Source organism: Notolepis coatsorum (genome assembly GCF_963971535.1).
Source record: "Notolepis coatsorum genome assembly, chromosome: 9".
Classification (NCBI taxonomy): Eukaryota; Metazoa; Chordata; class Actinopteri; order Aulopiformes; family Paralepididae; genus Notolepis; species Notolepis coatsorum.
The window spans coordinates 128,164,267-128,182,866 of record NC_140173.1 but is presented as its reverse complement, the minus strand read 5'-3'; the positions used below and the strand labels follow the sequence as shown (position 1 = coordinate 128,182,866).

The following is an 18,600-nucleotide window of genomic DNA, read 5'->3' as shown; positions in this document are numbered from 1 at the left end:
GTACGTGCCCCACCACAAGGTCCATCACAACGGTAAAGACCGCATAGTATTTAACTGCAGCTACCAGATCGGATCCCAAAATCTGAATAAAGAGTTACTGCCCGGTCCCACACTCGGCCCCTCCCTACTCGGCGTTCTACTCCGCTTCCGCCAGGAAAAGGTGGCCATCAGCGGGGACATTAAAGGAATGTTCCTGCAGGTGAGACTAGTAGAGGCGGACAAGCCCCTGTTACGGTTCCTATGGAGAGAGAAGCCAGGAGATGAGCACCCAGCCATCTACCAATGGGAAGTCCTCCCCTTCGGAACGACGTGCAGCCCCTGCTGTGCGACATTTGCACTACAGAAACATGTAGCAGAGGACCCAGCAGCAAACGAAGAGGTCCGACACAGCGTAAAGAACAGCTTCTACGTAGACAACTGTCTACAAAGCCTTTCAACCCAGGAAGAAGCCGAGGCTCTCCTGATTAAACTCCGCGCCTCATTGATCAAAGGCGGCTTTGATCTCAGGCAGTGGGCCAGCAGCGATCCGCAAGTACTGCGCAGCCTCTCCTCCGAGGACAAGGCAGCCAGCAGCGAGACCTGGATGGCTACAATCCCGGGAGAAGCCCAGGAGATGACCCTGGGATTGGTGTGGCGATTCAAAACAGATTCGCTTCACTACAGACACAAGCCCCTGACTACGGAGCAGGGAAGGCCGGCGGCGGCGCCGACCACCAGACGGAGTGTGTACACAACACTCGCCCGACAATATGACCCGCTAGGATGTATCCTACCGTACACCACCAGGGCAAAAATGATTGTACGAGCATTGTGGGACAAGGACCAGGGCTGGGACGACCCCATTCCCGCACCCCTTGCATCCACCTGGAGAGAGTGGGAGATGGAGCTCCACTCACTCCCAGGCGTTAATATGCGCCGAAGCTACTTCCCACCCACGGTGAGGCCAGAGACATGTAAAATGGACTTACACGTCTTCAGTGACGCCTCAGAGGTCGCATACGGATCAGTAGCCTACTTGCGGGCCCAAGACCAAGGGGGAGAGATCTACACAGCATTTGTCCTCGCCCGCTCGAGAGTAGCCCCACGCAAGCAACAGTCTATCCCACGTCTAGAGCTCTGCGCAGCCCTAGCCGGAGCGCACCTAGCCACGCTCATCCAACGTGAGCTCACCATACCGGTGTCTAGAACAATCCTGTGGTCAGATTCCACGACGGTACTCGCCTGGATCAAATCGGACTCATGCAAGTACAAAGTCTTCGTGGGAGTCAGAGTCACCGAGATTCAAGACTTAACCGAAGAGTTAACCGGAGAAACAGAGTGGCGCTACGTTGATACAAAACAGAACCCAGCTGACGTCATCACCCGGGGGATGCCCCTGGATGACCTCACCCGTCGCAATGTCTACAGTGACGGCCCCGCATTCCTAAGACTCCCGGAAGGACAGTGGCCCATGCCTATCCCGAGGGAAGCCAGTCCAGAGGAGGTGGAAATTAAGAAGTCTGTGTTCTGTGGATTGAGCACCGTAGCCTCCACCGACCCTAACATAAACGATTGCACGTCCATAGAGAGTGCACAACAAAGAACATTCCTGCGGTACCACCCGGAGTGCAAGTCCCCCGCTGATATGTCAGCGGCTAACTACGAGGAAGCAGAATTGCTTCTACTGCAGCGAGCCCAGAGAGACTCGTTCCCCGATGAATTGGCCTGTCTACAGGGAGGAAAGCCCGTCCCATCCGACAGCAGATTAATTCACCTGGCCCCCGAGAGCGACGCTCACACCCTCATCAGAGTGGGTGGTCGCCTACGCAGAGACCCCAACACACTCCTGATGGGGCGGCTAGATCCCACATTACCCCAGACAATGTACCGGCCTGAAGAAGCGAACGGCCGACGAATGTGGAGGTACAGCCAAGTATTAGCCGACAAGTTTTGGAACAGTTTCCTACTGCACTACCTACCGTCTCTACAGACCCGCCAGAAGTGGGTAAAGGAGAGAGACAATTTGACAGAAGGAACAGTCGTCATGATTATTGATCAATCACTGCCCAGAGCTATGTGGCCGGCCGGCCGCGTAAGCAAAGTGATCACCGGTGCTGAAGTGCTCGTCCAGGGTCGCACTTACACCCATCCCGTGGCAAGGCTCATAGAACTGCCTCGACTCCCAGACACAATCGATGATGACCATGACCCTACAACCCTATGACTTTGTGAAGTTGACTGACCCCTACAGCAAACCCTTATGTGTAAATAGACAACGCGATTAATCTGTCTCCGTTTAACTGATTAGGTCTGGGACCTATTCAGGGGGTGGCTGTTGTGAAGGGCCAGATTAAACCGAATATATATATTTATTTATATATATATATTTAATTGTATTTGTATATTCTCTAATATTCCCTGATATCCCTTGTATATTCCTTGTACAATATGCATTGAATATCCATTCTAGCCTACTGAACATCCCATAATAGTCTCCATTCTACTATTGGTCGAGACCTTGGTGCCAGGCTGCCATACCCCTCAGACCCAGTTCAAACGTACCGCTCGACATGTACGAACAAGTCCTAGTTCCGCGTAGGAATTTGGCTACCGCACCACTAATGGGACTATTTGTTCATAGTGCGTATATATACTGCGCTACTAAAGTAGGACTTTCTTTTCAGTCCAGTTTCTTACCCTCCAATAGAGTCACAGACGTAAAGCCTCCCCGCGATGCCACGTGTGGGAGTAAGGCCAAGTTCGCCTACCATCGGTATTGAGACATCGTGTATATTAATATTTGAATAGTCATATTTGGCACTATATCGTCGAGTTGGACGTAGTCTATTAAGCTAATAATAGTCTGTTAATATATAGTGCTTCGTGCGGTGAGAATACTACCGTAGTCAGTACCCCATCGTTTCGGGCAGAGAACTGGCTGCTTACCCAGGGTGGTTGACCCTATGTGAAGCTGCACCCGAGGAGCCCCAGAGCCGACGAGCGAGTGGACCTGTATACCGGATTATTCTACCGACGACAGCCCGCCTTCCCAGGCACGGATTATGCTTTGGATACTTTGATTATTCTATGGATAAAGACCCCCGACACTACCGTGTGTTGGAACCCCCCCCCCCTGGAGAGGACACAAGGTGAGGAGACGCTCTGCAAGACGAGGTCTCTCCACATCTCTCCCCCGTGGACCGGAGAGAGCCGGCCCACAAAGAGTCCACCTGCTTTCATCTGTGGTCCAAGGATCGCCGGCGCATTGAACGGCACTACAGTGGGTTCTCCTGGGATACCCTTGGCCGGACGAGGCAGCTGGATTCTACCCCCCCCCCCCTCCTACTCCTGTCGGCTTACAAGCGACCGGATTAACCCCCTCTAGTGTATCCAGCCTATAATCATTAAAGTATCATTGCTGTTATTCCTTAACTATTCCAGGTCGTATATTTACCACCTGCGCCTTCAGAGATTGGACATTATCTATTGATATACCGACGAATACTCCTTGCCATAAAAGTGCATACTATTTCAATTCATAAATGTAATTAAGTGATTAAGTGTTTAGTCTACACACCATCGCTGTGTAGGCAATAAAGACTTGTTTCTAATTCGTACATTTGTGTTGGATCCGTTTCATCTACGTGAGAGTGTTCATGATAATATATTTATGCCGTGTACTGGGTGGCCGAATATTAAGTACAAAGGTAGTGGTAGTAAGTATCATATCTAGTAATACAGTCAGGGAATTGTACCCCTCAGTTACAAGTGCCTTTGAGGTGCTTTGGTACCATGAGGTGCAAGCATAGTCATAGTACCCTTGAATGAGTGCTCCTGTTAGAGTCTTCAGGGTATTCTTGTTTACCAGAGAGGAGATCCGGTACAAGAATCTTGTTCGTTGGTTGACTTTTTTGATTCCATTGGTTGCCATTTTGTCACAGGAAAGATTTGCCTCTAGGATGGAACCCAGGTATGTAATTTCATCTTTCCTTGTGACAATATTGTCACCCACTGTAACAGAGAAGCCGTTGGCCTTGCTGAGTTTGTTATTTGATCCAAAGAGAATGGACTCTGTTTTACCCAGGTGTAATGATAGTTTGTTATCAGCGAGCCAGGTGCAGATTCTGCCGAGTTCTGAGCTGAGGGCTTTTTCAACCTGCAACTTGTCCCTGTCAGAGACCAGCAGGGCTGAATCGTCCGCGAACAGGAACAAGTTGCAGTCACAAGCTGATGACATGTAATTTGCATAAATTAGGAACAGTAATGGTCCTAGTATGCTTCCTTGTGGAACACCACAGCTCACTGGGAGGGGAGGGGGGGGGGGGGGGTATACCGTTTACCTCCACCATCTGTTCTCCCCTCCAGGTAGGATTGCATCCAGCTCACTGATGAAACCAATTGCTTTTAGCTTGTCAATCAGAATGGAGTGTCGAAAGCCTTTTGGAGGTCCAGCTCCAGCATGACCATGCCGCAGTATTTTCCCGCGTCCACCTCTTGTTTGATGTGGTCGTTCAAATAGAGAAGGCATGTGTCAGTGGAGTGGGATGTTCTGAAGCCAGATTGGAATTCGTAGATTCGATTTTTTTCCGCAAGGTACTTTTTGACCTGTTCGTAGAATTTCTTTTCCATGACTTTCGAGATGGAGGTAAGAATAGAAACAGGGCGGTAGTTGCCTGGGTCTAATTTGCTGCCTTTTTTGTGCAGGGGGGTCACTCTTGCAATTTTGAAGTCTTTGGGGACGTGTCCCTGTTTTATGGAGAGGTTTATTATGTGTGTGATGACTGGGGTGATGGCGGCTGCTGAGTCTCTGAGGAATTTGGAGGGGATGTTGTCATGGCCAGTGGCCTTGTTAGGTTGGAGGGCACTCAGTTTTCTGAGTACCTCAGCTGTTGTTACCATTTCAAGTTTGAAGTCGTCTTTGCGGACTCCTAGGTTTTTGTAGTAGGCTTGGATGTGTTCTACCCCAAAATGCCCTGAGTGGGAGGGTAGTTTATTAACCAGTGTTGTGGCTATGTTTGTGAAGAAAATGTTTAAGTATTTGGCCACATCCAGCTTGTCTGTGATGAGGGTGTTTTCGGTCTTTATGTTTATGTTTGTAAATCTGGTTTTTAGTTTTTTGCTGCAGCTTAGTTGGTTGTTGAGTAATTTCCAAAGTTCACAGGGTTTGTTTTTGTTTTCCTCAGTTTTGTCATTGATGAATTCTTTTTTTTGCAGATTTGATCATGGTTCAATCAGGTTCAGTACAACCTCTAGGCACTCTAAGTGTAAGCCAATCACTGGATCAGGTTCAGTACAACCTCTAGGCACTCTAAGGGCTAGATCTGTTAATAAAATTTTCATTCAATCAATCACAATTGTTAAGGGGATGCAGACCAGAGAAAGACTTTCGTTTTGTTTACATCAGGGTCCCCCATTTTCAATTCATAATGAATTGCTTAAAGTAAGGGTGCAACTTGCTCCGTGCAATCCATTCTTTGTGGATCTAGCCCTAAGTGTAAGCCAATCACTGGATCTTGTACGACAGGGTCCAGTGGTCCATTCCAATAAAGAAGTAATATAATTAGGACAGTCTCTAATTATGGCTTTTAAAAGAAACAGATTCCTATGCTATGTGTATCTAAAAAGCATAATGGAAAGGACAATTTTCACTTGCCTTGTGTACATTTACAATAAAGTAATCTTCTATTACTAAAGAAAAACCTCAACTAGACTAAAGTAATTAATTTTGTTTGTTATTTTTCTTCATGAGAAAACTAGCCATGCTGTTGAGAAGAGTGATAGAACTCGACTGCTCTCTATTTTACCTCTATTTTAGAGTGATAGAACTCGACCTCTGCTCTCTGTTTTACCTCTGTAGATTATCAGCACAGCAGTGGTGCTATCAGTCAGCCTGGTGTTAGGAGCCATATCCCTGATGGGCTTGAGCCAGGCAGGCAGGGAGCAGAGTGTTTACCAAAGCCTTGGACAGAGCCTCTATAACGGGCATCACAGATGGAGCTGAGGACCCCTGGTGGCCTGGACGACCAAGAGCAACAACTTCAACAACCAACACCCAGCTCATCCGACGCTAGCATCAACTCAGGTACAACAGTGACAATGTTTTGTATTTCTATATGGTGGATCACTTTAGTAGCTGGCAGTATTGGTTAACAAGACACAAACCTTTGCTTCGTAGTATTTCACAAATCACACCTTTAAGAGAGAGAGAGAGAGAGAGAGAGAGAGAGAGAGAGAGAGAGAGAGAGATTGAGAGAGAGAGAGAGAGAGAGAGAGAGATGAGAGAGAGAGAGAGAGAGAGAGAGAGAGAGAGAGAGAGAGAGAGAGAGAGAGAGAGAGAGAGAGAAGAGAGAGAGAGAGAGAGAGAGAGAGAGAGAGAGAGAGAGAGAGAGAGAGAGAGAGAGAGAGAGAGAGAGAGAGAGAGAGAGAGAGAGAGAGAGAGAGAGAGAGAGAGAGAGAGAGAGAGAGAGAGAGAGAGTGAGGAGAGAGGGGAGAGGAGGGAGAGAGAGAGAGGGGGGGGGGGGGGGGGGGGGGAGAGGGGGCCTGGAGGATTATTTGTTTTATGAACTAATAATCTGGTTGTGTTCTTTTTCAACCTTCTCTACTATGTTTTGTTTATGTTCTCTCCTCAGTCTTCAACAACAGCCCTCCTCTCCACACTTTACCTGATATGATAGCCAGCACACAGAAGGACGACACACAGAATACAGGTGCTCACGCGCACAGCCGCACACACAAATACACATTTTAAATACGTCATTTGAATTCACTGATCAAATCGCACAATTCATAGGATTAAAATCTTACAGAGGTTCTGTATGCACAGTATCCATACAATACTGAAATGTGACCTAAGGGATGATCTAGCCACACAGTCATGTAGTCATGTGGTTTGTGCCATGTGGTGCCCCAGTGGTGTGCGGTTAAAGTGAATGCTTACCCACAGTGGTGCAGTGGTGGTCCCACACGGTACCACGCCGTCCCAGCAGTTTTTTCTGAGCAGAAGTACGCGTATGGATGTGCACGCGCGTGCACACAAAAATGCATTCACAACTTTCACTCGACTCGTCGCGCGCCGTGCGCCAAGTACCGGCACTTATCTATCACCTAGACCAGGGATCGGCAATAGGCGGCCCGCGGGCCGAAATGGGCCCGCCAGCAATCATTTCTGGCCCGTCAGGTTATTTTGAGAATATGATGTTTATTTTACGCGCAGGAAATATTCACTCGTTGTGACGCCAGAGTGTCTTTGAAGCTGTATCTATCTATTCATCATATCTATGGCTGTCACTATAGCCAATTGAAATGCTAGAAATGGTCACATGGACTGGGAGAACCAATGGAATTTCACTTTCACTTCCGCGTTTGGGATGCCGGCGAGCGAACGTTTGCAAAAACAAAACAAACGTCTTTGAATAACTTCTTTGCAATGCAACGGGGAAATATGATGAGCCAGAAGAGGAGCTTACGACCTATAAAGCTTATTTAATAAACAGGTGTCATTCTTAAAATACGGGTTTATCGCAACAGGTAACTCTTGCAATAAGCAACCGGTGACTCTCGCTTGTTGACATTGGCAACACGAGCAAGCAACTGTGTTCAAGTTGGTGGGGCATTCAACGCGAGTGGACATTTAACATGTTATTAACATGGATTTTGGAGGACCGAAGCAGAAACAATATCAAGTCCAGGGCAGGGCTGCCTGCATTATGCCGGTGAGTGTTGTGTTTTAATAATAATAATAATACATTCGATGTATAATACACCCGCTGTGGTGCTTAAAATCAAATGCACCCTACTGATCTCGATTTATAATGCGAGCACCTGCATTAAAATCAAATTACTGATCTGTTCATGTGTAATGCACTGTCTGAGAGGCACTTTATAATAGAAAAAAGACAGTGCAAACATGTATATGTCGTTTTTTTTTTTACAGTTAAAAAATTTTCACTTATCATTGGCCCGCCACACAATGGCTTGGGGAAAATTTGGCCCGTGGGCAAATCTAATTGGCGACCCCTGACCTAGACTTTGCATAATAATAGGATACCAATAACTTAACAAAGAATGAGAAGTGCAAAACCAAAATACAAGCCCTGTGGGGGTTTGCTTGATCTGTGGAGCTCTCACTATGTGACAAATGGTCTACTACAAACAAAAGGCCTACTCTGACCACATCATCTCCTACATCATTTCCCTCGGGGGGGGGTCCAGGTCAGCTCCAGCACCTGTTAAACAGGGTGCAAGACCAGCTGTAACAAAACACTTTTGTTTTGAATTGTGCATGAATCTGTGATGATAAAATGTTTTATTGGAGTTTTAACGGTTATTGTGGTGGTGTTGTTTCCCTCCAGGACACAGTGGGGCACCGTGTGATGACCTGCAGCAGAGTTCTACGTCGCCTGACCCCCCACCTCTGAACCTGCCCCCACCTGGGGCTCAAATCTACGATGACAGACAGACAGTCAGACATGTTCTACTCTGTCTACTGCTCATAGTCAGCCTGTTAGCGGTGAGAAGGCTGTCGGAACGACTAGGACTTCACAGTTATTTTGTGACTATTGCCACCTAAAATGCTTGATTTTGCAACAGCTTTTCTCAAAAATTGTCCATGCAATTTGAGTTTTATTGCGGGAAAAGTTGCGGGTAATTGTGAACATTGTGAAAAATTGCTAATTTATATATACCGGTATATATATGTAACGGATGGTATCGTGAAGCGCAGTCAAGAAGGGTTGGGGTGAGTAGCGGTGCTATGGGTTAAACTCACTCTCACATCCTCAAAAGACAGATAGACACGTTGCAAAGTAGTGAATTCACCTCTTGGTATAGCGGTCTGTGTTGGTGCCCGCGGTGTGGGAGACCGGGGTTCGACTCCCACTCGGGGCATTGAAGTTTGAGGTGACGTTGTCACAACCGTTACATATATATACCTTTTCTTCAAATGACACACACACACACACAGACAGACAGACAGACAGACCTGCATCCTCGTCTCTCTCTGCCCCTCTCACATTCACCAACTCTTTTCCATGACAAATTGAAGCACTCACTTTGGTTCCTGCCACCAACTTCAAAGCAGCTCCAGTTCTCTGTGATTTATTCTGTTGGTTAATGTCAGTCCTCGTCACAACGCGTCTCTCGGCTTGAAACCTTCAGATGAACGTTGTCGCTTCTCAGTACAATGTTGCAGGTAAACTGGCTGCGAGAAACAGAAGATTGTGAGCGACTTGGACTATTTTAATAAGGAAATATTGCTGGAATTGGTCGCAAAGTTTGTCACAAATATTGTGTGTGGGGGGTGGGGGGGGTTTGGTTGAATTTGTGTGTGTTTGTTTGTATGTTTCTACTGCAAAACCATAAGTCCTACGGGTTTACAAGGGATTACAAGACTACCTGTCTGGTGGCTGTTAAACACAGACCCAGGGAGAGTTACCTGACCTGATTTATAACCACTGTCTCTCTCGCTCTCTCTCTGTGTAGAATCTGTCCAGCTGTCTGTGGTGGCTGTTTAACAGGGATCCAGGGAGACTCTATCTGGAGCTACAGTTCTTCTGTGCTGTGGCCAACTATGGACAGGTGTGATTGATTGATTGAACATTTTATTAACAGATTGCAGAATGGGTACAATACATTACGGCTCAATACCAACAATTGTTAACACTTTAATCGCCAAGGACGCCTAAACTCGTCATTCCCCGCCATGCTAATTCTGCCAATGATGCCGTAACACGTCATTGAGATCAATATTTAAAAAATCTGTGATCGCAATCATATTTCTCCCGCGGAGACTTGAGATCTACTGTTGATCCCCTCTCAACTCTCCAACGGTTCAAGAGCGCCATCTGGTGGCCGATCGGCGGATCGCCCAAACCGGAAACCGGAAACTGGTGCTCATCCAAATTCGGTCCAATCACTCGCTATAGGTCCCGGGACTCGAGCTAGACACAATGGATAGCAATCCGTTACCAATAACTTGATAAACAACATGATTTGGACGTATATACTATTATACAACCTGGAGATGGATCGCATATTTCAACATCCTATAATAGGAATATTTTTGCTCCACGCTCATCGCCCAACGGCCCGAGGAGACTGGGGTGAGTTTCAGCGTTTTTTTTTACCGTGTTCGATACAAACTGCTCTAATGATCATATCACCCACACTAGATGAATCATCTAACGTTGGCCACGGAATTATAAACGACCCCCCCCCATCCGGTCAACATCAGATGATAAGTAGTAACTTCTAGAAGCACGTCCATTTGACATTTTTTATCTCGCACAGATCGCTATCAAACTGTATTTGATCATCAATATAATGCATTTAGGGCTATTAATCACGTTCTGCAGAATGCTGCAGAAAACGATAAAAACATATTTATACTTTAGACCATATTTTAGTATGAATATGTGAATGAAAAAGTATAACGTTCCTACGTCCTGAACGATAGATAATTGACGTTGAATGGGCCATAGTAATGTCAATTTAGCAATACAATTTATAAAGTTATAGCCCTGCAAAGAAGGGGAACTTCTCCATAGACAAATAGAGCTGGCAGAGGATGGTATAATGATGTACATAAGCCTGGCGAAGAAAGTGTTAAGGGGATGCAGACTTTCGTCTTGTTTACATCAGGGTCCCCCATTTTCAATTCATAGCGACATTTATGACACACACAACATACAGATCATATATATATATATATATACATTCCAGCTTCTCACCCGTGAACACTGCCAATTGTAGGGACTACTAACCAAGCCGGAGGTACCGCTGCCAGGAATTAAACCTGGGTCTCTGCGGTGGTAGGCTACACTACCCAGCTGCGCAAAGATTTCTACCCCTACTATCTTGACTGTAGCCGACTGTCTCTGTCTCTCTCTCTCTCTCTCTCTCTCTCTCTCTCTCTCTCTCTCTCTCTCTCTCTCTCTCTCTCTCTCTCTCTCTCTCTCTCTATATATATCTCTCAGGGTTTCATCTCATTTGGTATCTTTGGTCTGGACAGACACCTCATCATCCTGCCCTTCAAGAAGAGGTGAGCTGAGGCACACGCCACGTGAACGATGTGTCCTAAGGTGGACTCCTAACCCAGTTCTCCCCCATGCCGCTATACTTGTACCATCTATTAACCCATTCCGTGCCAATCACGATGATAGTCGGGTTAACTCGCCATCGCTTGCGTGCCAATCACGAGTATGGTCTGGTTTTAATCGTTGTTTCTTTTATTAGCGATATCCATTCATTTTCATCCATCCAACCTGATGTTATCATTGGGAATGGGTCTGAGCTCGCAAATGGGCAAATACCGCCACCTATCGTTTCCCGGACGGTCACTTGATTGGATTGGCTGGAGATGTGCATCAGAAAAAAAAACTCCGGTCCGGGTTTCCCTTCTCGGGCAAGCAGTATCGTGTTACCACATTGACTGGGGAGGCTGGGAGCAGCTTGGATGATGTGTTTTGGACTATAACGTTGGATCAATGGACGCAATCGATATTTGGAATGGCGATCAGGAATTGGATTAATCTTTTTGCAGAACATCTGATGTGAGGTAAGGACTCTATGTTACCAGTCTTGGGTTAATCAGATGTTCCTTTCACCGCCATCGGAGTGTGTGTGTGTGTGTGCGTGCCGTTGGCGCGGAGCAAGACACGGATAAGCGATTTTTCAGCCCGCTTCTCTAGCGTGCATAAGGACACATATACTATCAATAATCTAGCGTTTATTTGAAAACGATTCATAAATCAGCCGAAAAATGACAGCGTGTTTTGTGTATTCCACTAAAGGGCTATTATCCCATCTTTCTCTGGAATTACTAGAAATCTCAAACTATACTCGTATTCAAAACGGTATGAAACGGAAATGTACTGGAGCGTAACAGAAAGAAGCATTTTGTATAAAAGTATTCTGTACTTCTGTATGACAACTAATAAAGAAACTTGAGAAACTTGAACTTGAAAAAACAATCCATTTCGTACATGTTGACTGCAAGCAAGTCATTGATAAGCGACGGGTGTATTAGACCCATAGCCATAATTTAAGATATAGTTTAAGCGTTCGCAAATATCCCCGTCCTCCCATTGATTAAAGCGCTGGCCTACAAGCCCTGATTTGGTCATATCCGGCCGGCTCTGAATGTGTTAAAGTAGAAATGCCTTCAAAATGTATCTTTTAAAAATAGGCAGCCGGCGCTGACAAATCTGTTCTCATGACATATTGTTAAACGTGTGTGTGTGTGTGTGTGTGTGTGTGTGTGTGTGTGTGTGCACATGTTTCATAATTACCACATGATGCGTCCTTCTCGAACTCTGCAACTGTGTGCTTGTGTCTGTGTGTACGTCTCTCTGTCTCTCTCAGGTTGCAAGGCCTGTGGCAGGGCAGAGACGTTGAAGAGGACAGTCCTACTGTCGTACCAGAGGAGATCAGACTCACCTGCACCCAGTTTGTCCGCTACCACAAAGACCAATGTGTCCAAGACATTGTCCACACACGCAGGTACACACACACACACACACACACGCACGCACACACGCACGCACGCACGCCAGAATAACTTGATTGTTGATGTTGATGTCGTTGGCGTTATTGTTGTCTTAATGTTATTCAGTGTCTCTGCACCAAGTTGATCATATCTTTTGTATCACACTGGACTCTCTTCTCTGGTAATCTTATCTGCGTGATTATGACATGTGTTCATGAGCGATAGCTGCTAATATCTGTTAATCTGCTCACAGAATGTACACATGAATGATTCCACTAAACCTAAACTATTCCCCTAAAATCCTAAATCATCCCTCTGTCCTTCTGATGATTCTTTGCTTTGCTTTGCTTTGCTTCCTACTTCTAACACGTTTAACCCTTTCCAATCTTCCCTTCCTTTCCTTTTCTTTTTCCTTTGTTTCTCTTTCCCTCTTCTCATTTCCTCCTCGCCTTCTTCTCTTTTCTTCTTTCTCTATTTCCTCCCTTTCTTGTTCTTTGTTCTTCCCTATCTCTCTCTCTCTTTCTCTTTCTCTTTCTCTCCCTCTCCATCTCTCTCTCCCTCTCTCCCTCGCTCTCCTTCTCTCCTCACTCCTTAGTGGTTCAGGGGAGAGTGTGAGCGCTCCGTCAGGTGAATCCTTCCTCTGATAATAACAGGTGTGGAGGAGAGGAGAGCGGTGGTGCCTGTCGCTGCCACCACCCCCTTCCCCAGAACCAGGCCCCAGCTGTGGGACAAGATCAGAGGCAGCCTGAGGTTCAGATTCAGTATGAAGATAACCAAGCTCACAGCCCGCATCAGGTTCAAGCCCCGGATCAAACACAGTCCCTTCCTAAACCCCGCTTCAGAATCAACAACCCCAAGTTCAAGCTCACAACCACAAACCTGCCTGAGAACCAAGCTTTACTCCAACCTCAGTTGCAGCCTAGTCAATCTTGGACCAGCCAGACCCAGCCTGAAACCCAGCCTGAAGTCCAAGCTGCCATCCCGATTCAGGCTCCAACAGACTGTCGAGCTTTACCCCAGACCTATCCCAGGGACCAAGCTAAGTACGACACTCAAGCTTTTAATCGAAACCAGCCATCTGAAGCCCACATTCCCATCTCCATCCACCCCCCTGCAGAGCCTCAGCTAGAGCCCCGTCCCGATGGCCTGTTCCGGGGTAGCGACTTGGTGGACTGGCTGGTATGGAGTGGCCTCTGTGGGAACCGGGTCATGGCTCGGATCTACGCTAGGCATCTCCAACAGGGAGGGGTGTTATGCCATGTAACGCACCAACATGGGTTTAAAGACGACCCCGACATGCTGTACTGCTTTTAGCCAGGGGGAGGGGAGGGGAGGGGAGGGGAGGGGAGGGGAGGGGAGGGGAGGGGAGGGGAGAGGAGAGGAGAGGAGAGGAGAGGAGAGGAGAGGAGAGGAGAGGAGAGGAGAGGAGAGGAGAGGAGAGGAGAGGAGAGGAGAGGAGAGGAGAGGAGAGGAGAGGAGAGGAGAGGAGAGGAGAGGAGAAAAGTAGTAGTAGTCACCCTGGAGCATGGTGGGGTGAGGATGATGAGGAGAGGAATGGATGATGGGATAGAAAAGAGATGGAGGTAGCAGAAGACTAGAACTCCTTCTGGATCCAGACTGTTATTTTCTCCTGGATTAAATTTTGTTCACCACCGTAAGCAAGGCTGGCACTGAATCCATTTGATTTATAACACTTGAAGGACAAATCATTATTTTTGTTTTATTTTATGACATGCACTTGACACTAAAGAGGGACAGGTACCAGTGGAGAGAGAGGTGCGACAGCAGGACGAGGTGGCATTTTGAACCCATGCAGTTTCATGTACACAACATTTGCCAGGGCACGTTTGATTGGACAAATAGAAATGTGACTTTACTGGCTTACATCAAAAAGCCCCATCTGTGCCACCAAATGGTATCAGATCTTCACAAAGAGAGTCAAATGGTTGAAGCTGGCTTGTTGAAATCCTTGGAACCTTAAAGGAAAATTCCAACATTTTGGGAAATTAGCTTATTTGCCATCTACCCTGGAGTTAGACAAGAAGATACATAGCCTTTTCTTCTCTGTGCATGCAGTAGGAGTAGGAAGACGTTGGGAACTAGGCTAATGGAGGAACCTACTTCCAGTCACTGACGCTAAGCTAGGCTAACGGTGCGCGTCTTCCTACTCCTACTGCATGCACAGAGAAGAAAAAAGGTATGTATCTTCTTGTCTAACTCCAGGGTAGATAAGCTAATTTCCCAAAATGTTGGAGTTTTCCTTTAATGTTGGTAGTTGTGTGCATGAAATGCATGGAAGGAGGCAAAGGTGCAGAAACTAGAGTATCCTACGGACTATAGATGCTGGTCTGCTTAACCACACAGCCAATAAGCTGCTGGTCTGCTTACCCACACAGCCAATAAGCTCCTGATCTGCTCACTTCCAGTCAAAATGAGCTTCTGATCTGCTCTGTCTCTCTTTTTGAATTACAGGAAGTAAATTATTTTCCATCTCCGATGGTACAGTACGGTATATGTTTGTTTGTGTTTCAACCGCAACAGTATTCTATGTCAACTCCTCTGCATGACTGAGAGAGTATATACTGAGCCTTTTGCACTGACCACACAGTGACATTTTCCAGCTGTTTTATGCACCCTATGGATGTCAGTCCTCTATGACTACTGAAGACGACGTGTGTTATTATCGTATAACTGTGTCACTTTCTCACTGCTTGGATTTGAAGCCTCTCCGCTTGGTGCAGACTATGTTACCAACACTGTCACTGAATGGAGTCGGTCAGGGTGGGAAGCTAGTGACTGCTCACCTGTCGGATTCTGGCCATGTTTGACTTGGCCCGGAAATGTTCGACCACATCCACGCCCTGGCTGAGGTTTTATGAGCATGAGCCTGACTATAACCAAAATCATCACCAATCTCGGCTAGAGAAATTCAGCCCGACTCAACCTGAACCCCTGTTGGAAATACCTTTTTATGTTCTAGCATGGCCTGGCAAGTTTGCTTTAGCCAATGCATAAAAACATTTGTTTCCTACCCTGGACTTTACACAGTTATACCACTAGATGTTAGTTTCCTACCCTGGACTTTACACAGTTATTCCACTCAATGTTAGTCTTCTACCCTGGACTGTACAGTTATTCCACTCGATGTTAGTCTCCTACCCTGGACTGTACACAGTTATTCCACTAGATGATCTTGATACAATCAGATAGAGTCCTATACCTAACATAGTTGTGCTGTTTTGTATGTAGGGCTGTGGTTCATATCATAACACCACTGAGCTATTCAAACATAGTAAGCTACACCTGAAACACACTATGCTAGGACAGAACCAAAATGTTGCACAGTGGTTCACAATAGTTCTTCGGACATAGATATGTGCAAACTAGTCTTTACTGTGGATTTTGAATGTGTGAGCAAGCAAGTACATTTCCTATTTTGAATAAGCTTTGATTTTGATTTTGTATTTTATACAGTACCACCTGCCCGAATACTCAATTCAGTGTCCATTAAAACAGTGTCCATCATTTGTGTGTAATAGACACCTTCCAGCAAAGTGATCTGATCACTTTTCAATATTAATATGAATTATTATGTCCCCCACCTTAGGAGCGGATTCCAGATTTAAGCTGTGGCTTTAATTCACCAATATTTGAAGAAAAAAATTGCACTTGATTGAGATGGGCATTATTGCCCTCAGCAGTAATGGACAAAATCAACTATATATGTTTTGAAAATGGGGGTATTTTTTTTGCAGTGCAAAATTCTTGACAAAATTGCCAATCTACATTGCCTGAAACATTTAGCCTGTGTTGTTGGTTTTGTGGCCAAATAAAAATGAGAACCTTCTCTGTGCGTCCAAGTCAGAGAGAGTGCGTTGCTACTGTCTGCTATGCTGGTTATCTTGTGTATTATTTGTATGAAGTTTACAATGTGAAAGGTCAGAATCTTTTTAATCTTTTGAGATTATGCCAGTTATATATACAAATATATTAATATTATATACACATCTAAATGCCTTCAGCAGATACAAAGAAAATATATTGACAAATATACACATCTAAATTCCTTCAAGAGATACAAAGGGACGAAGAGACAAATACCCTTACGGTGGAATAAAGCTCCCATTTGTTTGTTTTTCTTTTAAGATGAGGATGAGGGCCCGTTCACACTGTGTGCTCTGAAAACCATTATTTCCAATGGCTTGTGCCGCGCCACGCTGGCTTTTCCCTGTGCCAGATATGCGCTGAACCCAGTGGCGTGTGTGTGTGTGTGTGTGTGAAAGGCCTTTTGAGTGAGAGGCTTCAGCAAAACATGAGATGCTGGTCCCTTCATGTACTTTCTCTTGTATAAGATTTAAACCAGTCATGGTCTTTGTATGTTTGACAATATGCTTTATTGTACATGCAGGGTTTTGCCTCCATTCTTTTGTTTGTGGTCCATTCTTAAAGGTGCCATAGATAACATTCAGCCACTAGATGTCGCACTAGAGCACCAGCATATCCAATCGGGTGCATTCCACGTAGGGAAATGAGAAGTAGGGAGGGGAATGTATGCAACATGTAAACAACATTAATTTGTTCTATTACTTTCCTTTGTATCTAGCACTGGGCTAAGGCATTTCTAAGTGTGTGTACATTATTATCTTTGTAGCATATAATGACAGTTGACACCAAATCTCAGCATATGCAGTGTATATCAGAACCATGTTCTGATTGTAGCCAAACGACAGGTGACTGATGTGTCAAATGAGTTTTTATCAGAAGCTCTCTGCAAAAATGTCAGTGTGTGTTTAAGTTTATGTGCACCCGCATGTGTATGTTTATTGGTTAAATGTACTATTGACTGAGTTACCCAGGCCGTTTGCGTGTGTGAGTTTCCCTTAGAAAAGGTACTACAGAGTGTGTGTGTAATGATATTGGTGTGGTTGTTAAGTATGAACTGTGTTGCTGTAAGTCAATCAGGGTCAGTCACTGTATGACCACTAAAAGGCACAAATAAATTAACTGTTTGCATCAGAAATGTTTGTGTGTATATTTGTGAGTATGTGTGTGTTTCCCCACAGAATTTCTGGAATGTGGTGGGCTTTTAGAGGTTTATTCCAGACAGGGAAAGATAGAGAATTAGATTAAGTCTTGGAATATCACATAATTTTACAAATGGGTCACTTCATAGGAATGTATTTAATTTGATGGTGTTGATCAGGTTTTGTTTGGTATACTGGCAATGTGATTGTTCTTGTTGATTAGAACTTTGCTGAGGTGAAAAATGGCATAAATTGACCAGGAAGGATTTATCTCATGCAAACCTTCGGTCATATCTTTACAGTAGACCTAGGATAGAAACCTGTGTGTGTGTGTGTGTGTGCACTAGAGCTGTCCCCGAACTGCCTGTTTTTAGGATTCAAACTTCGGCAGGGTTTTTTGAACGGACCTTAGAGCCATAGTTTTTAATCATGCAAAAAAAAGAGAGAGAGAGAGAGACTCACTCACATTAACCCTCACTGTAGGAGAAATAACCCTCTCTGGGACCAGCTTGGTTGACATTAGCACTGGACCGATGTTAGAAATAAATTAGCTTGCTCTCTCACTTGTGCTTCTCCTCAGACACACCGTTGTGAATTAAATGAAGCAGAAACGGGTGAAAAGCTTCCAAAAGTTTTATTTCAAAAAGTATTTGGTACTCCAGTTTGATCAAGAGAGCAGAGATACTCTTAGGGCCTTACTCATAAAAACATTGATATGCACAAATTCTAGATAACAAAATCAGCACCAACATTTTATTATACTGTTTCTACTGCGTAGTAGGTTACATTCTCCTTCATTTGTTTTTCTTCCAGTGAAACCTTAACACTTTGATTGCCAAGGTTAAATTCATGATATACCATCCCTTGCCAGCTCTATTTAACATGGAGAAGTTTCCCTTCTTTGCAGGGCTATAACTTTTTAAATTCTATTGCTAGATTGCCATTATTAGGGCCCATTCAATGTCCTATATGTATTGTTCATGGTGTAGCAACGTTAAACTTTTTCATTCACATATTCATACTAAAATATGGTCTAAAGTATAAGTATGTTTTCATCTCTTTCTGCAGCTTTCTCCAGAACGTGATTTATAGCTCCAAATGCATTATATTGAT

At 45.2% G+C, this 18,600-nt stretch overlaps 1 protein-coding gene across 1 annotated transcript in view; it reads left to right on the top strand.

The window, feature by feature from the left end:
- LOC311234751 (lysosomal cholesterol signaling protein-like) overlaps positions 1–13,777 on the top strand; it is a gene marked incomplete at its 3' end in the record, with an annotated part of 38,772 nt that extends 24,995 nt beyond the window's left edge. The window contains 9 exon segments of the mRNA XM_084321994.1: positions 5,837–5,935; positions 5,937–5,972; positions 5,974–6,061; positions 6,609–6,686; positions 8,331–8,488; positions 9,460–9,555; positions 10,953–11,017; positions 12,340–12,477; positions 13,117–13,777. Coding sequence (XP_084178120.1) covers positions 5,837–5,935; positions 5,937–5,972; positions 5,974–6,061; positions 6,609–6,686; positions 8,331–8,488; positions 9,460–9,555; positions 10,953–11,017; positions 12,340–12,477; positions 13,117–13,777 — 1,419 coding nt within the window.
- Positions 13,778–18,600: the final 4,823 nt, after the last annotated feature.